Genomic DNA, 13,285 nt, shown 5'->3' with positions numbered 1-13,285 from the left:
TTATAGACACAAAATCGGACTGAAGGTGGGGGGGGGATCTTTGGGGAGCAGGCACTTCACAGATATGGCCATGTCCACGAATCCCAACTCACTTTTCCTTCCAGGGGCCGGCCTCCATAGCTTTTACAGACCACCTCCTTGGCACTGTGTCGCTTTTGCATTGATGCCTTATGCCTGTTTTCCCTGTTTTCCAAGCCTCTTTCCAGAGATTATCTAAGCCTCACTCTGATGCTCCAGCATTCTAGCCTCCTTCCAGACACTATCCAAGCCTCAGTCTAATGTCCCAGTATTCTAGCCTCTCCTTGATGCCCTTGCTGTGTTCTGCAGTGCATTCCAAGCCTCATTCCATGGCACCAGAAGATGTGACATTAGTGAGGGCCTTTTATAAGGAACTATGGGACACTCATGTATTGCCTTTGCAACAAGTTTTCCTGCCAAGTTGTGCATGCCTGGTCTTGTGTTATCTCAGATTTGAATTTGAGCTGCTTTTCCTGACTTCAGCTGCAGTTCCCAGCCCTGCTTGGCTCCAGCCCTGCCTTGTCTGGTTTTTGCCTTAGTGCTGCTAGCCGGTATTTGGCAGCAGTCCAAGGGCTCACCTTCCCTGAGATCGTAACAATGGGATCTCAACATTGTCCTCACCCAGCTGATGGAAACCCCTTTTGCGTCAAGGCCAGTAAGTCTGTCTTTTGGAGTATTTGACCTGTAAAGTTGTGAAGCCTGAAGCTCGCAAAGTCGGTGAGCTTCAGGCCCCTAGTATTGGATCCACTTTATACTAAGTTTCATCACAATAGAGTAGCTCAGCACACACTAAATTCCTTCCTAAGGTAGTGTCAGAGTTCCATCTTAATCGGTCAGTCATTCTGCCAACATTTTTCTCAAAACCACATGCCCATCATGGCAAAAGTGTACTGCATACCTTAGATTGCAAGCGAGCCTTAGCCTTCTATCTGGAGCGGACTGAAGCTCATAGGTAGTCCACCCAGCTTTTTGTTCCTTTGACCCAAACTGGATAGGGGTAGCCATCGGCAATTCTAATTATTTAGCAGATTGCATTTTCTTTCTTTCTTTATTTATTTGTTACATTTGTATCCCACATTTTCCCACCTATTTGTAGGCTCAATGTGGCTTACATAGTACCGGAGAGGCGTTTGCAGGCTCCGGTGAGAACAAATACAAAGTGATGTTGTGGTAAGATGAAGTTCATGTGGCATAGCCACATTAGGGAAACGTACGTCGGAAGAGTTGCATTTTGTCTATTACGTACTTTAGTTTTGTTGTGTTGCAGGGATCAGGCATTTATTTTGGATCGGTGGGGTATGCCTTTTTGAACAGGTTAGTTTTTAGTGATTTCCGGAAGTTTAGGTGGTCGTACGTTGATTTCAAGGCTTTTGGCAATGCGTTCCATAGTTGTGTGCTTATGTAGGAGAAGCTGGATGCGTAAGTTGATTTGTATTTAAGTCCTTATGCCCAGGCTGGACTGACTCTAGATGGCCATGTCAAGGCTCATAATGTCATAGCCATAGTGATGTCGGTAACCCTCTTGAGGTCAGCCTCCAAAAAGGATATCTGCAAAGCTGCAATGTGGTCTTCTGTCCACACATTCACATCTCATTACTGCCTTAAGCAGGATTGCCGACATGGAGGTTCGTCAGACAGTTCTGCAGAATTTGTTTGGTATCTAGAATCCAACTCCGCCCCCTAGGCCCACTTTTGTTCTGTTCCAGGTTGCACCTCCACAACTGGAATGTATATAGTTTTTGGGTTAATTGACTTTGGGTTCTTATTGTTCTAGCATTGTTGTTTTCGGTGAGCCTGGTAGCTAGGGATTCCCAACTGTGAGCATACATCTAACCTGCTTGTCTTCAGAGAACTGAAGTTACTCACCTGTAGCAGGCGTTCTCCAAGGACAGCAGGCCAAGTATTCTCGCAAACCCTCCCACCTCCCCTTGGAGTTCTTTAGCTGTCTTACCTGCCTGAGGGACCCACACTCGATCATTGGGCGGGAAGACACCATTGCATGAGCAGTGGGATGCTGCTAGAAGCTTCTACAGTCTTCTTGCTAGTTTGCATCCACACTGGGCTCCGTCAAATGATGTCACCCAACTGTGAGACTACTTTGGCCTGCTGTCCTCAGAGAACCCCTGCTACAAGTGTGTAATTTTGCTATCTTTAAACATGCCTGCATGAAGAAGATAATGCTGTTACACTGGCTGTGACTGTTAGGCCTCCTTATCTGACTTATTTTTATTACTTCTTTCCTTTAAAATATTTTTTTCATTTTCTTGGTCCTTGTGGACCAAGCGATCAAAATGTAGTAATATTAGTGTCACAAGTGGGTATTGATTAATTCTCATTGTCTACAGCCTTGTGAATTTTAGCCTGAGACACCAAGGCTTTCCCCACTCCAAAATTGCTTGCTAGTTTCTGTAAAATTGTTACACTCACTGTAAAATAAACTGAGATTGAGGTGAGAGGTTCCAATTAACCTGAAAACTTAAACATCCAGTTACTGACTGCTGCAGAAAATGACCAGAAGAGTTCATAGCAATCCGGGATAGCAGGACTCTATTTGCCTCCATCTTGGTTTGATACTCAAGCATAATACCATTCAACCTAACTGTCTTTAGCTGGAGTTTCCTCCTCTTGCTGACAGGCTTCCAACATTAGTGATATGTGCCTAAGCAGTTAAAGCAGCCAAGGGGAAGAACTGCATCGAGCTGGTAGTGCCTGTGTCCCTGGACTAAGCAAGGTCTACGTACATAAAGAAGCCATTGCTGTATAGCTGCTATCCTGGATCTTTTTGTGGGGCATCCGTAGTTCCATCAGACTGACCATAGAGACAGAATAGAGCTCCAAGGGCAAAACCATTGTTTTTCCCTTGTCCATTGATTAGGTAATAAGAGGGGAAAAAATTGAGCATTCAGGCTACTGTCAGACCATAGTCACCTTCTTGGATTCTCCTCTTCGAGGACAAGCAAGCATGATATTCTCACATGTGGGTGATGTCATCCACAGAGCCCGGTGCGCTGTAACTTTAAAAATTTTGAGACAGTGCCCCCACGCATGCGCGGGTACCTTCCTGTCGAGAGGTTGACTTTCTAATCTCTCCTCAGTGCATCAAACTTTACTTTTTTGGTGCTTTCCCCTTTTCAGGATATTTTTTGTTCATATTCTTCTTTTCTTTATTATTTGTGTTCAATTCATTTTTCAAAATTATTTTTCAATTTTTCTTTCTTCAGCCTTTGGGGCCTGTGAGCCCTTCTTTTGCCTAGGAAGCATCAACATTTTTCAGGTATGCAACTACTCGAGCTCCTTGGGCCATTGAACCTTACGTCAGCCATTTTCCACTCCATGTCAGTGAGGGTGCCGAGTGGCTTTAATAAGCATACTTGATGCAATAGGACCATTTCAGGCCCGATCTCCATAATTGATGTGTTGTGCTTGGGTCTGGAGCACCAAGACATACAGTTTGGCCTTTGCCTTCACATGCAAGCGAGGACACATAAAGCCCGCAGAGACCAGTGTGAAAACCTTCTTGGTTCAGCAATGAGCATTGCAGGAGATTTGGCACTTGATGCAGAACCGGAATCAGCATAGATATCTGGTGCACTGATGCAACATTGAGAGGGTCCAACATCAGACTCTGTACTGTAGCTGCCTAAGGGACTCTGCGTCCTCTTCGTTGGTGCAGCGTAAAAAACCTAAGAAGCATTGCCATCATTCTCCCTCCAGGCACTCTTAACACCTCTCCTGCATTGACATCCTCGATGCATGGGAAGCATCTGTGCCACAGTGACTGTTCTCCTCTCCAACATTTCTCATTGAGAGCCTTCGAAGTCTTTGAGATCTCCTACGTCTGCACAGGCTATAACTCGGGCTGCATCCATACCACTTTCTTAGCAGGTACCGGCACCTACTCTACAGGAGGAAATCCGGGCTATGCTCAAAGATGAACTCTTAGGGTTACTGCATATACAGGCTTACAGGATGCTTGCACCAGCCTCAATCCAGCCCGTAGATACAACAGAAAGGTAGGTCTGCACACCAGCTCGGTGTCTATCTTCAGGGGGCACCGTGAGCCTGACCAATGCACGCATCAGCAGGGAAACTCTTTCCAGCCTTGGAGACTCATCTGCCTCGACACTCTCTTCCACGAACTGACTAAGAGCAGTATTTTGAAGAGTCAAAGTCGTACTTCTCGTGGGAAACAGAGCAGGACCTCTGGACCTCTCAGCTGAGGAGTCCTGTGGCATTCCATCTGATCCTCCTCAGTCACCCGAGATGCAAGGCTACTCCAGAAAGTATATGTTTTCCTGGCTTTGTCCATGAGATGGTCCAAGCCATGCCTTCCAAGTTGGAGACAGAGGAAGAACCTCAATCAGAACTCTTTGAGGTTCTAGATTATGACTCTCTTAGAGAAGGAATCACTGTTCCACTTCAGAGTATTTTTCATAATTGTATGATCAAAAACTGAGACTCCACCAACAGTTCAAGTTTCTTCAAAGAAAACTGATACCATATACAGCACTGGGTTTGAAAATACACAATATTTGACTCCTTTCCAGAGAGCATTGCCACCATCTTGTTGTCCATGCCAGCCAACCTACTGGTGAGAGGCAGACGTATCCTCTTTCAACAGAGGTGGATGCTCATAACCTCAGACTGTTGGGTGCTACATATCATTCAGTACGGTTATAATCTGCGTTGGAAAAAAGACCTCCCAACCATCCACCAAGATTCTCGTTTCAGCTTCCCTCCAAATGACAGTATTTCAGGAGCAGCTTTCTGCCCTCCTCCAGCAGAATGCAATAGAACCAGTTCCTCTGCCAGAGAGGGGTCGAGGCTTTTATTCCAGGTACTTCAAAAAAGACAGGGGGAGTGCAAACAGTTCTTGACCTGCGAGCTTTAAACAAGTTCCTACTCAAAGAAAAATTTGCATGGCTTCCCTGAGATCTCTTCTTCACATAATCCAACTCAGTGACTGGCTTTGCTTTTTAGATTTGAAGGAAGCACAGACTCACATTCCTATCCTCACTGCTCACAGAAAATTCCTCCGCTTTTCTTGTGGGACTTTGCATTATCAGTACAAAGTCTTACTATTCAGTTTGGCTGTGGCTTTTGATAGTGGTAGCTGCAACACTCCGCAAGTGGGGAATACGCATCTTCACCTACCTCGACGACTGGTTAATCAAGGCAGCCTCCCAAGAGGTGGCACAGACTTCAGTTCATCAGCCATAAGGCATCTTCAACCTGTTTAGACTCTACAGTTCATTGGGCTCTCCTAGACACTACTCTGGATCGAGCTTTCCTCCCTCAACCGAGAGCAAACAACATAATGCATCTCTCCGCTCAGGTTTCCAAATCCACCCAGGTATCTGCTCATCAGATGCTCTGCCTACTCAGTTGCATGGCGTCAACAATCCATGAAACACTATTGACTCAACTCCACTTCCGAATTTCTCAGTTGTCACTCTACTCTCAGTGGTCCCAAGCCACGAGATTGCTTTCGGCCTGTTTGTGAATTAACTCCATAGCTACACCACTCTGTACAGTGGTAGATGGTTCTCCAGAATCTCACCCAGGGACTTCCATTTCAGCCCCTTTCACATCACAAGTTCTCACCACGAATGTCTTCATGGTAGGTTGGAGGTGCTCATCTCAGGAGTCTCCACACACAGGATTCTCGGTCCCCACAGGAGAAACATCATATCAATCTCCCGGAATTGCGAGCAGTATAGAACACCCTCAAAACTTTCTAGGACCGCATACTCTTATGAGATAATACTCGTTCGCACAGACAAACCAGGTGCGATTTATTACCTGAACAATCAGGGAGGAATGGGTTCTTACCACCTCTTGTCGACAAACAATCCAGATATGAGACATCTCTATAAGAGCTGTTTATCTAGCCAGCAAACAGAATGCTTGGGCAGACGAATTGAGCAGAGTCCCTTCAGCTTCACAAACGGTCCCTCAGCATACCTGTAGCTCATTGAATATTCCAACATGGGGAACCCTATGAAGAAAAGGTAAACAAGTTTGGGCTCTTCAACTTGGCAAGGTTTCACTGAGAAGGAGATATGATATGGAGATCTATATAGTCACAGGTGGGGATGGAACAGGTAATGGTGGAATAGTTGTTTTACCTTTTTAATGTATACCAGCCTTCTTCAGTGCAAGTCCTGGGGGCCAGTGGCAGCCCCTGGAGACCTCGAGGGCAGCCCTCATCATTGTGCCCTTTTTTATGCTTCACTCTGCCTCTCTATCCAAGCTCATGGCAGAAAGGGGGAAGTGTTTATGAGGAAGAGCCACATGCTTGAAGGACAAGGCATTTCTCAATAGACAAATTCCGACCTCCTTGAGGATACACCCAATGAAAAGTTTGAAGATAGGCTGGTGGGCTGGATGTCATTGTCACACATTAATCAGCAGTGTCAAGGCCTCACATGAGAATATATTTGGTGACTCTCCTTCAGCTCATTTGGATCCAAAGTGGGCCCCCACTTAAAAATTAGGGAAGATAACTGATTGCTACTAAGAATAGGGACAATGTACGAAAATAATAGGTAGAAACATTCTATTCTGATATTTATGTTCTGCTTTATTCCGTTAGAATTCAAGGTGAATTACAGAGAAAGAAGTCTTTAAGCAAAAATTAATAAGATAAAACAGTAATCATAATTTACATAATGAGTTAAATTTAGAGAACGTATATATTCATTAAATACACACTTAAGCTGTGAATTTGTTGCCAACAGATGTGGGGCGTCAGGCTTTAGAAAAGGGTTAGACTGTTTCATGAAGAAAAAGACTAGAAACTATCATTAGCCATGTCGTGCTAGGGAAGCCACTGTTTGTCCCCTCAGAGTGAGCTACAAGGCATGGATTTACTCTTGTCAGATGTTTAAGATCTGTGTTGGTCACTGTTGGAGACAAGTCACAGGGCTTGATGGGCCTTTTGCTCTAACCCAGGACTTTGCAATGACTTGTAAAAGTTTATCCACCCTTATACTTTAAAAACATTTTATTGTCTTATGCTTTTGAATTTGTATTTTTTAAAAGTAAGCATTTGTTTCATTGATCTGTATAATATGCTCTACACTTCAAAGAACAATTATAGAAATAATCAAAAATATATAAAATTAAAAAAGGTCTATATTGTGTAAGTCTTCACATGCTTCATAAACAAACTTGAATTAGCTGTGGTTCCAAAAGTCACCTTAAGACCCATTGTAAGCAGATGAAAGCTTGGCTCATAATCTTTCAAGCCTTTAGTGAAAGAAGAAGCTAAATTAGCTAGTCACATACACATGGACTAATACCAGCTGAACATACCATAGCAGGACTTGTTGAGCAGAAGCGTAGCCAGGTTTTGATGTTTGGGGGAGCAGACCTTTAGGTTCCGATGTGATGCTGAGGCCCAATTCACATAAGTGCTATTTTATTCAAAATCTATTTGGGGGAGCTGCTGCTCCCCTTGCACCCACCTATATGCATCTGTTACTGAGATCACTTCTATGCATCTTTTCAGACTCCACATGCAATTTTTTCTTATGATTCACTCTTATTTTCTAACTCCTGATTATATATGTCTATATGTTCTATCTCTACTTTTTTACCTGCTAACTCCAAACAAAATTGTTTCAGATGACTCCACAGCCCTACATTAACCAGTTTTATGACTTCTCCACAAGCATGAGCTACATGGGAGAGTGGCAAAAAGGAAGCCACTGCAAGCCATCTGATGTGCTACATGATGTTTTCCAAGACACAGTGGGGGCGTTGTATACATGTGTGACCGTCTCTGGGAAAACATGATTAAAGTCGCAGATCCATTCCAAATTTCTCAATTACTTTAAGCAATCACGTGTTTGAACTTCTGTAACTTTTATATTTTTTCATTTAAAAGGATGAGTTTTGGAATGCTGTATTACAAATTGTTTGCTATAATAGAATTCATTAAAATTTCATTATTTTTTTTTTGTTTCTGGTGACCTTAAGACATGTTTTCCCAGGGACGGCCACAATTATGGGAGAAACCTTTGTGATATGAAACCGTTTTGGTGTCTGTGCCAGGTGATGTGTGGTGTAAAACAAATTCAGCACATCCCTACTTATTCTATCCCTCCACAGGAAAACATGACTGTGAATGCATTATTTTGTGGGGATGCTTTGTAATAGCAGGGACAAGTATGGCTTTTGAAGAGTAATGAAAAGCTAGGTGGTCTAATGTACAAGCATATCCTGGAAGAAAACCTGCTGTCAGCCATAGGCAGCTGGGGAGAAGATTCATATTTCAGCAGGATAAAGATAAGTACAGAGCAAAAGCAACAATGGAATGGCTCAGCAAGAAGAAAATGAATGTTATCAATTGGCCCACTCAAAGCCCAGACCTGAACCCAATAGAAAATTGTGGCAAGACTAGAAGACTACAATCCACAGATGATCCCCTGCACACTTGAGCTATTGTACCATGAAAAATAGGCAAACACTGCAGCAACTGACTGTTTGAAGTTGGTAGACATTTATTCTAACTGTACAAATTATTTCCACCAAGTATAAAATCAAGGGGTGTTATCCTTTGAATAATTCTATAACTTTCTTTTATGTTGAAAGTTTAGATTCTTATGTAGATCAATGACATTTTGATGTGTTTTAAAATAGAATGTGAAAAATTTACAAGGGTGTAAAGACTTATACAAGGCATTTTATTTTCTTATGTGAGGGAAACACAAAGGAAAAAGAGGAGAAGATAGGCTGAGACTTATACGGTCTGTGCCAGAACCGGTGGTGGGAGGCGGGGCTGGTGGTTGGGAGGCGGGGATAGTGCTGGGCAGACTTATACGGTCTGTGCCCTGAAAAGGACAGGTACAAATCAAGGTAAGGTATACACAAAAAGTAGCACATATGAGTTTATCTTGTTGGGCAGACTGGATGGACCGTGCAGGTCTTTTTCTGCCGTTATCTACTATGTTACTATGAGAGAAAAGTGCTGAAAAGAAACCTGAGAAAGATGTAAGAGACAGAAAGGTAGAGGAGGGTGGTGAGGCGGTGACAGAGAAAGAAGGCAGCTTGTAACACACCTGAGACAGAGCACCGAGGAATAGACTTTAAGGGAAAAGAGGGGATGGGACTTGATATACTGCTTTTCTGTGTTTAGTCAAAGCAGTTTACATATTATATACAGATATATATACTGGGCAATGGAGGATTAAATGACTTGCCCAGAGTCGCAAGGAGCTGCCGTGGGAATCGGACCTGCTACACCAGGGGTAGGCAACTCTGGTCCTCAAGAGCCGCAGGCAGGTCAGGCTTTCAGGATATCCACAATGAATATGCAGGAGATAGATTTGCATACCATGGAGGCAGTGCTTGCAAATCTATCTCCTGCATATTCATTGTGGATATCTTGAAAACCTGACCTGCCTGCGGTTCTCGAGGACCGGAGTTGCCTGCTCCTGTGCTACACTAATCACTAGACTACTCCACTCTGATGTACACAGATGTTGGAACCAAACTTAGTCTTGAACTGACTCAGCATGACTTTCTAAACTCCAGTTGAAAATTTCATCCTCTTCTGAGGCAAAAATAAGAAATGGGAAATTAATGAAAATTATCCATTGTTTGAAGCTGTGGCCCTGATGAACACTTCATATCTGTTTGCCTCAGAGCTGGCAGGGAAGTTTTCTTAAATGTAAGTGACCTAGCCATGCCCACTTACAGATCTCTGCATCTTGGCAATCTACATGTGCAAACGATGGTTTTCTGAAATCACCATCTACATCGGAATCCAGTGTACACATGTAAATGTCGTTGTATACAATGAAAAATGGAGGAGATATGTCGTCAACTAAACTTATACCTGACATATATTAATTAATGAGAGTGTTGTTACCTCAAGAAGCCCTCGGCTCTATTTTAACTTGAGCTCACAAGGGCTGGGTAGCTTCATCATTGGTAGCAACACTCGAGATGTAGCTTATCCAAAATTGTACAATTTATACAATTTATACAATTATACAATTTTGGATAAGCTACATCTCGAGTGTTGCTACCAATGATGAAGCTACCCAGCCCTTGTGAGCTCAAGTTAAAATAGAGCCGAGGGCTTCTTGAGGTAACAACACTCTCATTAATTAATATATGTCAGGTATAAGTTAGTTGACGACATATCTCCTCCATTTTTCATTGTTTATGGCTGAAGATAGTTAGAAGGAGATTTTCCTTAGGTTTATTTATAATGTCGTTGTATACACATATAGATGCTTTGTAAAATAGGGATTCTTAGCCTAGTCATCGGGACACACCAGACCAGTCAGGTTTTCAGGATACCCGCTATGAATATGCATGAGATAGATTTGCATGTGATACCTCCATAGTAGGCAAATCTCTCTCATTCATATTCATTGTGAGTATCCTGACTGGCTAGGTATGTCCCAAGAATTGGGTTGAGAATCACTATTCTAAATTGATCTCTTTAAGCTAGCAAGTGGTACTGTAGCAATATTTTTTAAGTTAGTCAACTAAACCATTTCTACAGGGGCGGCCCAAGGCAAGATATTGCCTGAGGCAAGGCTAAGATGCAGCCGCCGCACCCCCCCCCCCCCCCCCCCCCCACCGGCCACAGTCTGGCATCTCCCCCCTTCCTTCCTCCACCCCCTTCCCCGAGTTTGCCTTCTTTTCCCATTTTCCAAAAGGCAGCGGCAGCGATCCCCATGTGCTTCTGGCACCGGTCTCTTCCCTACTGCGGCCTGCCTCTGAGGAAATAGGAAGTTACATCAGAGAGGCGGGCCATGGTAAAGAGGAGAGGCCGGTGTTGGTGGCAGTGCAGCGTATAGGAATCACTGCCGCCACCGCTGCCTTTTGCAAAAAGGATAAAGAAGGTAAACTTGGGGAAGGAAGGTGGAGGAAGGAAGGGGGAGATGCCGCTCCAGGAAGAGTGCCGTCTGAGGTTCCTGCCTCAGGTGACCTAATGGTAGGGCCACCACTGCATTTTCTACTACTAACATGTTTAGTCATCCCTACAGCTTTTATCTTTAAAGTTCTTCCCTTAGGCAGTGCAACTTGCTGTGCTGATAGTTATGTGCATAAACAGAGTGTGAAAACGTCTTGTTCATTTTAGTTTTTAGATTCAAAACTGGCTTTGAAACTATTTATTGCACTGTCCCTACACCTGTGGATGCAAGTCACTGTATCGACTCAGATTTCCAGAATGCTAGGGTATGTTTTTCTCATTTAATTCACCATGGCTTGTAATTAAAACATGGGTGAAGCGTGGATATATTGTACAGTTGTGTTCACTAGTGAAGTAAAGACTAAAAGAGTATATGTGAAATTTTAGAATAAATCTGTTTTAGAAGTACCTTTTTCTGATACTGAGATAAGTTATAATTGTTATCTCATGATAGAGAAGACTTCAACACCTTGAGCTTGACAAGCTATATTAGAAGAGCCAACATTGAATGAAAGTAGTGTAAATGATTCCTGAATTTGATTCATTGGTATATATATTAGCCAGGCCAGTGAGAAGGCAAGCTGGGTTTTGTTCCCAGACACACCAATAACATTGATTAGTCTTGCTATGTATAGTGAAATAACATGCATTTTGTCTTGCCTTTCTGTTTAGGACTACAGTTTGTTATATGAAGAAGCAAAATATTTCCAGCTTCAGCCCATGCTCTTGGAGTTAGAAAGATGGAAGCAGGATCGGGAGTCTGTGCGGTTCTCCAGGCCTTGTGAATGTCTGGTGGTTCGAGTTGCTCCAGATCTAGGGGAGAGGATCACTTTGAGCGGTGACAAATCACTAATAGAAGAAGTGTTTCCTGAAATTGGTGATGTGATGTGCAATTCTGTCAATGCAGGCTGGAACCATGATTCCACACATGTTATCAGATTTCCACTAAACGGATACTGTCACCTGAATTCAGTCCAGGTAATGCCTTCCTATGTGTGGACATATGTGCACAGGGAAACTAGCATTATCCCTGTCCTCTGCACATGCCTATTATTCTTTGTTCGATAAAATACACATAGCTTACATAATCTAGAAGCTAAAGCTGTGCACAAATTCTACACTAATTGTGTTTGTTTTTTGTTTTGTTTTTTGTGGTCCTGGATTTTACAAAAAAAAAAAATGGATTTATTTAAATAAGGATTGAGGTATTTTTTACAATTTTAAGTTTTTAGTTTTATCTCCAGAAATGAAATGCAAATGGGATTTCAATAATTTTGATTGTAACTCAAATCAATTCTTAAAATATTAAAATAACTCTAGACTTTTAACATAAAGTTTATGGAAATAGACCAGTTATTTGGGACACTAAATACCACCCATTGTACTCTGTATTTGGGATTCTTCCCCTTTGGCCTGGAGTTTATTTGCGTTGTAATCCTGAGTAAAAAAAAAATTTGAAAACTTTTTAATCTAAACAAATTGCGTGGTTCACTTTGTTAAATCTTACCAGAATCCATATGTACTGAAACATGTACATTATGGCACAGCACAAAGCACTAGAACTTAAAGGAATGCAGAGTTGTTTTTTTCTAAAATAAAGCTTAATAGTGTATACATCTAAACAAAAAATCTAAATTCTTGTGGAGAGGGCAGAAGGGGAGTTTAATTATGAAGCCAAAGAAAGCTCAGTGAAGTCCAGCAGAGATGTTGTGTGAGTAATCTCAATGTTACAGCCATTTCAGACACATTTTAAATGTACTGACTCTGTATGGATTTGACATGCTCCTCAACAGTGCAATTTGCCACCAGTGAGAGAACCTAAATTTAGAATGCAGTGTTTTCTAAGGTGCTGTGGTTTGCTTAAAGCTGCCCTTTGACCTCCAGGAGAGTTGTTTTGGAAGCAAACCAAGTCTAGAATTTTGGAGACACTAAAGGTTAAACTCAGAAAACAGTTTGTAAAATGTGTGTAGCAATGTATGTTAATAATCTCAAAGGACAAGCAGTCCACGTTATTCTCACATGTAGGTGACATCATCCAGCGGAGCCCGGGTACCGTCGCTGATTCGCTAGCACTAGAGAAAATTCTAAGTGTTTCACCGCGCATGCAGTGGTGCCTTTCCACCCAACGCTCAAGCTCAATTCCCCCAGTGTCTTTTTTTTTTTTTTACGCAGAGCTGAGAGAGCGCGGTCATGTAGTCTTCTCACACTGTGCTCTTCACAAATTTTAAAACAAATCTGAGAAAATATTTCTTCCCTCAGTGTCTAATTAAATTCTAGAATTCATTGCCAGTGAATGTGGTATAAGCAGTTAGCTTAACAGGGTTTTAAAAA

At 42.5% G+C, this 13,285-nt stretch overlaps 1 protein-coding gene across 3 annotated transcripts in view; it reads left to right on the top strand.

Annotated features, from left to right (window-relative positions):
• KCTD1 (potassium channel tetramerization domain containing 1) overlaps positions 1–13,285 on the top strand; it is a 233,902-nt gene that overhangs the window by 203,834 nt on the left and 16,783 nt on the right. For all 3 annotated transcript variants that reach the window (XM_030213693.1, XM_030213690.1, XM_030213684.1), the window contains exon 4: positions 11,627–11,932. In XM_030213693.1, coding sequence (XP_030069553.1) covers positions 11,627–11,932 — 306 coding nt within the window. The remainder of the gene's footprint in view (positions 1–11,626; positions 11,933–13,285) is intronic.

This window comes from Microcaecilia unicolor, chromosome 1 (assembly GCF_901765095.1).
Source record: "Microcaecilia unicolor chromosome 1, aMicUni1.1, whole genome shotgun sequence".
In the NCBI taxonomy this organism is placed as follows: Eukaryota; Metazoa; Chordata; class Amphibia; order Gymnophiona; family Siphonopidae; genus Microcaecilia; species Microcaecilia unicolor.
Note: the sequence above shows the minus strand (reverse complement) of the source record. Positions and strands in the feature narration are given on the sequence as shown.